The 12,254-nt window shown below is 37.9% G+C and overlaps 1 protein-coding gene across 1 annotated transcript; it reads right to left on the reverse strand.

Moving 5' to 3' along the window:
- Positions 1–374: 374 nt before the first annotated feature.
- LOC115965776 lies at positions 375–794 on the reverse strand. Its single transcript, XM_031085082.1, has one exon. The coding sequence runs from the start codon at positions 792–794 to the stop codon at positions 375–377; it is 420 nt and encodes a 139-aa protein (XP_030940942.1).
- Positions 795–12,254: the final 11,460 nt, after the last annotated feature.

Genomic DNA, 12,254 nt, shown 5'->3' on the forward strand with positions numbered 1-12,254 from the left:
ACCACCACGGTATTAGCCAATCACTCAGGGTAGAAGACTTCTTTAATTGCCCCGGCCTACTTAAGCTTACGGACTTCGTCCTTTACAACCTCAGCATGTTCTTTAGAAAAACACCAAGGGAGTTTTTTCTTCAGGGTAGCCTTGGGGTTAACATTTAAGTGGTGGTAGATAAACTCGAGATCAACCTCGGGTGCTTTGTATGCACTTCACACAAAAACATCCAAATTATCCTTCAAAAAGTCTACCAACTTCTTTTTATCTTTTATTGGGAGTTGAATCCTAACTTGAAAGTATCTATCTATGTCTTCTCCTATGATGACCCTTTCCAACTCTTCACATGATACTGGACTATTCGAGGAGGCAGGCGACCCGGGCTATGGTTGCTGCAAAGTCGATGCCACTTCTGAAGAGCCAATTTCAGCAACACGGTGATTAACCACTACTACCATACATTGTCTAGCCACAAATTGGCATCCTACCAGCTCGACCACCCCCTCATTGGTAGGACATTTTACTTTAACATGCAACGTGGATGAGACTGCCCCTATGGCATGTAGCCATAGCTTGGCTAGGATGGCGATATATGGCGAAAAAGCATCCACCACTATGAAATTTATGCCCACCACCTTATCCCTAGTCTGCACAGGCAATCGGATCATCCCCTTCGGAATAGTAGTGTTTCCATCAAACCCGATCAACAAAGCGCCATACTGGTCCAAATCCTCAAGTTTAAGTCCAAGACCTTTAAATAAGTCAGGGTACATAATCTCTGCCCCACTACCTTGATCAACCATTACCCTTTTGACATTGAACCCTGTTATTTGCAAGGTTACCACCAGAGCATCATCATGTGGCTGAATCGTTCCCAACTTATCTTCCTTGGAAAATCCAATGATTGGCTACTCCGAAACCCTAGACTTCTTGTGTTGACACCAACATTACCTCGCTAACTGGATGAGGCTCTATTCTCAAGGTCGCGAAAATAACAGTTATTGTTCCCAAGGATGACTAAGGTGCTCCACTTCTTTATGGTCCTGCCATGAGCCGATTTCCTTGACTATCTGGCTGCTACAAAATTGCTTCAACTTACCAGCTTTAATCAACTAATCAAGGAAGGCTTGCAAAGTTCTATAGTCCTCGGTCGTATGACCTCAATCCGGTGGTACTGACAATACAATTCTGGTTTCTTTTAGTTGGGTCTCCTCCCATGTTATTTGGTCATTTGAAGTAAGGCTCGTGCTTAATGCACTTGATATATCGGCTCTTTGAACACCGAGTTCACCGCTTGTCATAGGGGTGGCAAAATCAACTCAAACCCATTTGCCCACCCAAACCCACCCATTTAAATGAGACCCAAACCCACCCAATTATTAATTGGGTTAAATGGAAATTAACCCAATTAAACCCAATTAACATTAATATTTATTGGGTTTTAATTGGGTACCTAGTTAGACCCAATTATGATCCAGCTATCATTTCTACAAATCACCCAACTCTAAAATGCTCGAAAACCACTAAAATTACCAAAATACCCCTCAACCTAAAAAATGACCAAAATAACACCTAAACCTAAAAATGACCAAAATACCCCTAAAACCTTAAAAAAAAAAAACCAAAATACCCCTTAAACCTAAAAAATGACCAAAATACCCCCCAAAACCCAAAAAATGACCAAAATACCCTCGAAACCTAAAAATGACCAAAATACCCCCAAAACCCAAAAAATGACCAAAATATCCTCAAAACCTAAAAATTACCAAAATAACCCCAAAACCTACAAAATGACAAAAATACCCCCGAAACCCAAAAATGACCAAAATACCCCCCAAAACCTAAAAATTACCAAAAATACCTCCAAAACCTAAAAATTACCAAAATACCCTCAAAACCTTAAAATGACCAAAATACCCCTGAAACCTAAAAAATGTCCAAAATACCCCCGAAACCTAAAAATGACCAAAATACCCCCGAAACCTAAAAAATGGGCAAAATAACCCCGAAGCCTAAAAAATGACCAAAATAACCCAAAACCTAAAAAATGACCAAAATACCCCTGAAACCTAAAAAATGACAAAAATACCCTCGAAACCTAAAAAATGGCCAAAATACCCCCGAAGCCTAAAAATTGATCAAAATAATCTAGAAACCTAAAAATGACCAAAATACCCTCAAACCTATAAAATGACCAAAATACCCCTAAACCTTTGAAATGACCCAAATAAACCCAAAACCTCTAAAATGGCCACAAACAACCTGAAACCTCTAAAATTACCAAAAATACCCTGAAACCCCTAAAACGACCAAAATACCTCTAAACCTATAAAACTACCAAAATACCCCTCAAAATATCTAAAATGACCAACATACCACTAATCCTATAAGATGAACAAAATACACCCAAAGCCTCTCAAATTACCAAAAAAGGGGTTTGGGGTTTGCGATGTTTTGAGGGTATTTTCGTTAAATTAAAGGTTCTTAGAGTATTTCAGTCATTTTGTGGGTTTTGAGGGAATGTCATTAATTTTTTAGGTTTTAGGGGTGTTTCGTTAACTTTTAGATTTTAGGGCCATTTTTTTGTAATTTTCTAGGTTTTGGAGGTCATTTAATAACTTTTTAGGTTTTGGGGATATTTTAATCATTCTTTAGGTTTTTGAGTTATCTTAGTCATTTTTAGGTTTAGGGGGTATTTTGGTCATTTTTTATGTTTAGGGAGTATTGTGGTCATTTTTTAGGTTTAGGAGGGATTTGGGTAATTTTTTAGGTTTATGGTGTATTTTTATTGACTTATAGGTTTAAGGGGCATTTTTGTCATTTTATAGGTTTCGGGGTATTTTGGTCATTTTTTAGGTTTCGAGGATATTTTGGTCATTTTAAGGTTTAGGGGTTATTTTGGTCATATTTAGGTTTCAAGGGTACTTTGGTCATTTTTTAGGTTTCAGGGGGTATTTCAGTTAATTTTTGGGTTTCGAGGGTATTTCGATTATTTTTTAGGTTTCGAGGGTATATTGATCATTTTTTGGTTTCTAGGTTATTTTGGTCAATTTTTAGGCTTCGGGGTTATTTTGGCCATTTTTAAGGTTTCGGGGGTATTTTGGTCATTTTTAGGTTTCGGTGTTATTTTGGTTAATTTTTAGGCTTCGAGATTATTTTGGTAATTTTTTAGGTTTCGGGGTATTTTGGTCATTTTTTTGGGTTTTGGGGGTATTTTGGTCATTTTTTAGGTTTCAGGGGTATTTTGGTCATTTTTTATGTTTCGGGGGGTATTTTCGTAATTTTTTGGTTTTAGGCGTATTTTGGTCATTTTATGGGTTTCGGGGGTATTTTGGTAATTTTTAGGTTTCAGGTGTATTTTGGTCATTTTTTGGATTCTTGGGGTATTTGGTCATTTTGTAGGTTTTGTGATTATTTTGGTAATTTTTAGGTTTCAAGGGTATTTTGGTCATTTTTTAGGTTTTGGGGGTATTTTGGTCATTTTTTAGGTTTCGTGATTATTTTGGTCATTTTTAGGTTTTGGGGGTATTTTGGTCATTTTCTAAGTTTTAGGGGTATTTTGGTCTTTTTTTTTTGGTTTCAAGGGTATTTTGGTCTTTTTTTTGGGTTTTGGGGGGGGTATTTTGGTCATTTTAAGGTTTTTGGAGTATTTTGGTCATTTTTTGGATTTTTTTGTTTCGGGGTTATTTTGGTCATTTTTTGAGTTTCAAGGGTATTTTGGTAATTTTTTGGGTTTTGGGGGTATTTTGGTAATTTTTTAGGTTTCAAGTGTATTTTGGTCATTTTTTAGGTTTTGGAAGTATTTTGGTAATTTTTAGGTTTCGGGGGTATGTTGGTCATTTTTTGGGTTTTGGGGGTATTTTGGTAATTTTTTGGGTTTTGTGGGTATTTTGGTAATTTTTTGGATTTCAGGGGTATTTTCGTCATTTTTTGTGTTTTGGGAGTATTTTGGTAATTTTTAGGTTTCGGGGATATTTTGGTCATTTTTTGGATTTCAGAGGTATTTGGGTCTTTTTTTGGGTTTCAGGGGTATTCTGGTAATTTTTTATGTTTCGGGGGTATTTTGGTTATTTTTTTGGTTTCTGGGGTATTTTGGTCATTTTTTGGGTTTTTAGGGGTATTTTGGTAATTTTTAGATTTGGGGGTATTTTGGTCATTTTTGAAGATTTTAGAGTACTTTGGTCATTTTCACTTTAGTGGCATTTTGGTAATTTTGATAATTGGGTGGGTTGAGGTTTACCCATAATAATTTGGTTGGGTTGGATTTGGGCTAGAAGCAATTATTTAAATGGGTTTTAATGGGTAAATGAGTTTTATATACCCAACCCAATTATGCCCACCCCAAACCCACCCATTTGCCACTCCTACCGCTTGAGTACCAGCGACATTATGGGATGTTTGATTACAAAACTCCTTCCTTGGCTGAGAAGATGCAAACCGGCCTGTTAGGCTATCCCTTCGATCAGTGGTAAAAGCCTTAGCTTTACCCTTGCCAGAGCTCTAGTAATCCTTGACCCTTTTATGTTCCTCAGTTCGATCCATCAATTGATGCATACCCTTAGGTGGTTTCATGGTAAGTGACTTCCATAGGTCGGAGTGTGTAGGAAGACCTACTTTGAAGGTTCGTATAGTGACGTCTTCAAAATCTCCATCAATTTCATTATAAATCTCCTAACATCTATCAAAATAATTCTTCAAGGTCTCCCCTTTTCTCATAGACATTGAAAGTAAAGAGTCTAAGGGTCTAAGGACTCGGCTACAGGTTACAAATCTTGCCCCGAAGGCCCTTGTTAGCTCCTCAAACGAATGTATTGACCCTTCCTTAAAGCTATCAAACCACCTCATGGCCACCAAACCAAGGCTCAAAGGGAAGACCTTACACATTAAGGCTTTATTCTTTGAGTGAATGGCCATCCTCTGGTTAAAATGGCTCACATGTTTGACAGGATCGATTTTACCATTATAGATGGTGAAAGTAGGCTGGTTAAAGTGGCGAGGGAGCTTGGCCTGCTAAATACGCTGAGAAAATGGGGAGCGAGATATTTGAAGGAGAGCCTTTCCTATAGCATCATGCCCTTGGCCTTTCCTTGGTGGAGTTCTGGATTTATTACAATAGTATTTTCATCCTGAAGTGTGACGAGACGATGACATGAACGATTCACTAGGTGGAGTCCTGCTTGGAGGTTGGTAACTCCCATCACTTCCAGTACTTAAATATTGATCTGGAGAAGGGGTCCTATCTTCCCTTATTCGAGTTTGGCGATGAAGACGTCAACGTAACAATTCCACCTTCTTCTCTAAGTTATGGACCTCTTCATCATGCGAATGATGACTAGCCTCATGCTATCCAGTTCGTTCAAAATGAAAGGAAGGTGCTCCCTGGCTATGAGTGTGAGCCACATCACGATCCCTCCTATGTTCGAGATTAACAAAATGATCTTTATGCTGAGAGCCAACAAACTCCAGTGATCCTTTACTCCTAAGACCAGCCATAACCATGAGATTTACACAGGTACCTCAGGAGACTTTCCCATAGACCGCGCCAATTGTGGTGGGTGAAAAGTAAGTTAGATAATTAAGGTTGGTTTTAATACAATTACTGTTCACTCATACAATTAATTCTTAGAGATGGGATGCAAAGTCAACCTTTAAGTACCTGTTATGTAACAAGAGATGAAAATCAGACCAAAAATTATATGCAAAGTGGTAACATTTAACTGGAAATAGCTTGAAAATTGGCTAAGTGTTCGTCCTCTAGTTCAGTTCGAGGAAGAAGGTATAATAGGATGGTTTTTCTCTCTTTTTGTTTTCTCTCCTAATTTTTATGTCCCTCTGATCCAGGTGCTTCTTGACTTTATATAACTTAGCAAGGATGCATCTGGATCTTACATATGGAAGGTTGTGATTAGAACCTTGCCACTAACTAACTTGTATACAACTTCTAACTGCCCTACCACTAATTAACTTGTATACAACTTATGACACCACAATTACACTACAACACTACATCTATACAAGAACTGATACTACAATTACACTACAAGCATACAATATAAGCATAACACTGCAAAATCATTCCTAACAATATCCCTCCCATTAAAGCACCTTGCCCACAAGGTGAGGAAATTGTTGTTGAAGCAAATACAAGTTTTCCCAAGTAGTATTTTCAAGACTCTCCCCTTGCCATTGTACCAAACCTAGGTGATGGTTTTGCTTCTCAATTGATGAGTCCTTTCCTGCAAGACAACAATAGGTTCTAGATTAAGGATGCCCTCTGAATCCACAGATGGTAGTGTAGGAACAGAAGCCACATGCTAACCCAATTTGCCCTTAAGACAAGAACATGGAATGTAGGATGCAGCCTAGAACTTGGTGTCAAGTCCAACTTGTAAGACATGTTACCAACCTTCTGTAAAATCTGGAAGGGCCTATAGTATCTAGGTGACAATTTACCCAAATGTTTTTGCCTCATAGACTTCTGTTTATAGGGCAGCAACCTCAAATAAACCCAATCCCCTTCAGCAAATTCCATCTCAGTTCTATGCTTATCAATATTGAGTTTCATCCTTTCCTGTGCAGCAAGAGGTTTTGCTTCAACAATGCTAGGAGTTATTGTCTAGTTCTCAAATGCATATCCACACTATCAACCTTAGTTGTTCCTGGAATGTAATATAATAACCTAGGAGGAGGATAACCAAATATAGCCTTAAAAGGTGTCAATTTAGTAGAGGTGTGGAAGTTAGTATTGAACCAAAATTATGCCAATGGTAACCATTCTACCCAAGAGTAAGGTCTGTCAGCTGTAAGTGCTCTTAAGTAGTGTTCTAAGTTCTTGTTAACCACTTCAGTTTGACGATCTGATTGAGGATGGTAATTTGATGACATAGCTAGCTGAACCCCCCGCAATCTCATCAACTTTTGCCAAAAATAAGAAGTAAACATAGGGTCCTTATCACTCACTATTAAGGCTAGCATGCCATGCAACTTGAACACATAATGTAGGTAAAGATTGCCACTTTAGCAACAATATAAGGATGGGATAAGCACACAAAGTGAACAAATTTGTTAAGCCTATCCACTACCACAAAAACCACATCCTTGGATTGTGACTTGGGAAGGCCCTCAACAAAATCCATGCTCACATCAAGCCAAGGTTTGTCAGGTATAGGTAATGGTTACAACAGACCAGCTGCAATACAAGTCTCATATTTGAGTCTTTGGCAAGTATCACATTCCTTGACATACTTCTTCACATCCTCCCTCAAGCCAGGCCAATAAAAATCCCTCTTAACCCTATGCAAGGTCTTAAGGAACCCTGAATGACCTCCTTAGGGACTATTATGGACTTGTTGCAAGACAGTAGCCTTCAAAGCATCACAAGTCCCTAAATAAATCCTTCCTTTATATGAGAGTAGTCCATTCTGTACTGAATACCCTTTTGGGACTTCCTTTCCTACCTGAAAAGCCTAGAAAATACCCTGCACCTACTGATTAGTGGCATAACTAGCCTTAAGATCAATCGACCAAGTTGGAGTTGGAAATGAAGCCATGCATAAAACCCCATCAGAAACATCTAATTCACCACCAGAAACAAAAACCCACAGTGTCAACCTTCCTAGACAGTGCATCAGCTACTAGATTATCCTTACCTTTCTTGTACTCAACCACAAAAGCATACCCCAACAACTTAGCAAACCACTTCTGCTAAGCTGGAGTTCCAATTTTTTGCTCCAACAGGTATTTCAAGCTCTGCTGATCAATCTTAACAATGAAGGGTCTTCCCACCAAATAAGCCCTCCACCTCTTGACAGCAATGACCAAGGCCAGTAGTTCTTTCTCATAGGTAGACAATGCTAAATTCTTTCCCTTAAGGGACTGACTGTGATAGGCTATAGGTCTACCTTGCTACATTAAAACAGCACCTATTCCCTTCCCTGAAGCATCACACTCCACCACAAATGGTTTTTGTCAAAATTTGGCAAAGCCAACACAAGTGGGTGGACCATAGCATCTTTAAGCTTCTAAAAAGCAATTTTAGCTTCCTTGGACCAAGAAAATGAATCTTTTTTTAATAAGGCTGTCAAGGGTGCTACAATTTGTCCATACCCCTTAACAAACTTCCTGTAATAACCATGGTTTTGAAACCCAGACCGGACTGTACGGTTCGATCGGGTTAACCGAAAACCGTCCATCAAAACGGTTCTTTTATCTCTAAAAACCGGCATATACACAAAAGTCAAGGAACCGTGCAAACCGCAGTTGAACCTCTCGGGTTTGAAAACCATGGACAGTTCTCGCGGGCTTAGTTCAAAGCTTTTCTTTTTCTTCTTTTTTGGGTACTTACAGGCTTAGCCATTGTTGAATCTTCATTCTGCAACCTCAGACCTTCAGATCACACCACCATTTCTTTTTATTCTTCTTCTCACTCTCACTCGCTCTCTTTATCATGGTTTTCGCTGACTGTTATTTCTGAATTTTTCTTTCTGCGCTTTTTCCGATTGCTCTTTCTACATTTTTTTTTTCTCTCCTTGCATTTTTCTTTTGCCTTTGCACTCTTGAGTCTTCTGGTCTACTGACTTTTCTCTGCCTGAAGGACAACTTACTTTCCTGTCACCCACTAAATACTTGCTGTTAACCACTCTCTTTTGAAAATGTTATTGGGTTTTGTTCTTTATTTAATCAAATATTTTAATGGTTTGTCTGGCTACTCTTCTGGCTTTTGTTTTTATTTATGTTTTATTTTAAAATTTTTCATAAATGATTCTAGTCAAATGGGCTTGGGCATGACAAATTATTGGGTTTTCAAATGGGCATGGTAATGATTTAAGATAATTTAGACAAGCTCCTATAAAAAGAGTATAATATTAAACCGTAACAAAAATTATTTATGTTTGCCTAGAATTTAATATTTTTTATTTTCTTTATGAAAGTTATGATATATATATATATATATATATAATAAAAATAAAAACATTTGAAAGATAAATCTTTATATTTATTTGAATTATCATAGTCATTTTTATATTTTTTACTAATTTAGTATGTTTATTTTTATTTTAAATAATTATTAAATTAATTATGACGTCATTATGGTCCGACCTCGGTTCAACCTTGGTCCAATCTCAAAAGCCTTGAACTTCTCCATTTGACAGTTCATTGAACAGTCCAGGTTTCAAAACCATGGTAATAACCAGTGAAAGGATTTAATATCCTTAGGAATAGGCCACTACTGCATGGTAGCAACCTTCTTAGGATCAATATGTACAACTTCAGCAATGATAACATGCCGCAAATACTCTACTTCTTTACAAGCAAACATACATTTAAATCTTTTGGCATATAATTTGTTAGTAGCCAAAATCTCTAAAACACTTCTAAGGTGGTTGACATGATCAGACAAAGACTTGCTATAGACCAATATGTCATCAAAGAAAACTTGTACAAACTGTCTAAGGAAAAGCTTGAATACCTAGTTCATCAAGGATTGGAAGGTTGATGGAGCATTGGTTAAACCAAAGGGCATCACCAAGAACTCATAATGGCCCTCATGTGTTCTAAAAGCTGTCTTAGGTATGTCTTCTTCCTTCATTCTGATTTGATGATACCCAGACCTCAAGTCAAGCTTGGAAAAAATAGTAGCTCCATTCAATTCATCCAACAATTCATCAATGATTGGAATTGGAAATTTGTCCTTGACAGTGATTTTGATTAATGCTCTATAATCAATACACATTCTCCATGAACCATCATCTTTTCTTACCAACAGAACAAGAGAGGCAAAAGGACTGCTATTGTTCTTGATTGACCCCATTAACAGCAACTCCTTTACAATCTTCTCAATCTCATTCTTTTGGTAAAAAGGATACCTATAAGGTCTTTGGCAGACAGGCTAAGCACCCTCCTTAAGAACAATAGGATGCTTGTGACCCCTAAGAGGAGGCAACCCTATAGGAGTCTCAAAGACATGCCAAAACTCCTGCAACAATGAATCCACCTCAACTGGAATCTTAGCATCTAGTGCATCTGCTTCTATACCAACAATCTGTAGCAACAAACCCTTCTTCACTAGGGCCTTAAAAAATTGCTTACAATCCATAAGAGAGGACCCTAAAGATGGATTCAAGCCTTGCAACAAGACTTGCTGGTTCCCATGGCAAAAACACATGGTTAAGAGCTTAAATTTCCATTGTATGTCTCCCAAAGTACTTAGCCACTGAGTTCCCAATACTGCATCACAACCTCCTAAAGCTAGAACATGAAATTGGATGCAAAACTCCACTCCTTGAACATTCACTGGCACACTACTACAGAAACCTTGAGTCTTCACAATAGAACCATTAGCCATTTTGACTTCCAAAACTTTTGAAACATCTACTCTTAACTGTAGACTATTAACCAATGATGCATCAATAAAATTATGAGTACTACCTATATTTATCAATATTACTAACCTACTCCCATTAATTTTACCCTTAACCCTCATAGTACCAGGTGTAGGGGTTCCTATGAGAGCATAGAAAGTAATCTCAACCTCCTCCTCTTGATTAGACTGAGTGCTCCCAACCATTTTATTAACAACATCACTATCCACCTCTTCTTCCAACTTAGTAATCTGCACCCCAGATTGCAATCCATGAGCCAATTCAATTCCTCTAAAAGAAACAATTTAGCATTCTTACATTTATGTCCAGGCCCCTGCTTCTTATCACAATTGTAACAAAGACCCCTCTTCCTCCTTTCATCCATCTGTGTAGGGGTTATTCTTTTAATAGGTATCCTAGGTTTAGATTCTACCACTGCATTACCTTTAGGCAAACCCAAGATAGAAGTCTTACCTGATTCTTGCTGGTACTTGGCAATTCTTTTGCAACACAGCACATATTCCTCCTGAATCTTGGCCAATCCAAAGGCTACATTCAAAGATTGAGGATTGAGCATCCTCACTGGTAACCTTATTTCATCTTTCAGACCACTTAGGAAGCAGCTTAGCTTGTGCAAAGGAGAAAGACCGTTGATTTTAGGGGTATTCGTGGTGCAGTGCGGTGCGGTTTTAGGCCATTTTTAGCACCGCACTTTGTGGTGCGGTTTGGCTAAAACCATAACTGAACTGCACTTTGTTTTTGCGGTCACATGTGCAGTGTGGTGTGGTTTAGAGTTTAGCCAAAACCATAACCGCACCGCACCTCACCTCATTTTTACGGTTACATGTGTTATACTATGTATAAGATGTTGTTTGAAGTTGGTATATTTTTCAAATTTTGGACTTTTCCTATTCAGGCCAAAACTAATTTTTCCCTTTTTTTGGGCCAAGTTTTTAATTATTGAACTAATTTCTCTTTATTTTGGGTTGGCTTTTCTAGTCAACACTTGCTAGGGTTATTAAACTTTTTTTTTTTTTTGAAAACTAGGGTTATTAAACTATTAATAATATATTTAATATTAAAAATAAATAAATATATTAATATATAGAGAGGGTGCGGTGCGGTGCAGTTTGTGCGGTTTTCTTATTATAAAACCACAAACCACACTGCACCATGCGGTGTGGTGCGGTACAGTGCACTATTACTTGCGGTGCGATGCGGTTATGCCATTTTGCGGGCAGTTTTGGTGGGCTTTTTCCAGTTTGTGCGGTTTAGTGAACACCCCTACTTGATTCTATTGGACACAGCTTCAAACTCTGCCTTGTACATAGAAACTGTGGATGTCTGCCTCAACCTTGTTAGCACCTCCATAGGATCATCATAAGCAGTTGATCCAAACCTCACGTGTAAAGCTTGTACTAAGGACTCCCAATCAGAAAACACTGCAGCCTCCTCTACTTCTTGGAACTAGATTAGGGCCTATAACTCCATATGGAAGGAAGCAATTAATAGTTTCTCTACAATTGGAGTTTGATAATACCCAAAGTACTGATTGGCTTTGTAAACCCAACTAGCAGGATCATCACCTGAGAAACGTGGAAAATCTAGTTTCAACAGTGATAATGTTGAAGAACTTTGATTTGCTGGTATGGTTCTCTGAGGTAAGTGTTGATTTCCATCTTGAGAATTTAACTTCTGTAAAATGGCATTAAGATTCTGATTCATTTCATTCAAGGTTCTAGTGTGAATTCCTTGAATCTTTTGGATTTCTTGGATATCCTTGTTGTGATGATTAGAAGTGGTACGAAGAGAAGCAATAGCCTCATTCACCATATTTATGGCAGCAGCTTATGTTTCAGTCATGGTAACACAAGAACAAGGCTCTGATACCAATTGTTAAGG

Source organism: Quercus lobata, chromosome 2 (genome assembly GCF_001633185.2).
Source record: "Quercus lobata isolate SW786 chromosome 2, ValleyOak3.0 Primary Assembly, whole genome shotgun sequence".
In the NCBI taxonomy this organism is placed as follows: Eukaryota; Viridiplantae; Streptophyta; class Magnoliopsida; order Fagales; family Fagaceae; genus Quercus; species Quercus lobata.

Bases quoted from the DNA above. Each gene is read 5' to 3' on its own strand.
- LOC115965776 (XM_031085082.1), bottom strand. From the start codon at position 794: ATGGTTGATCAAGGTAGTGGGGCAGAGATTATGTACCCTGACTTATTT.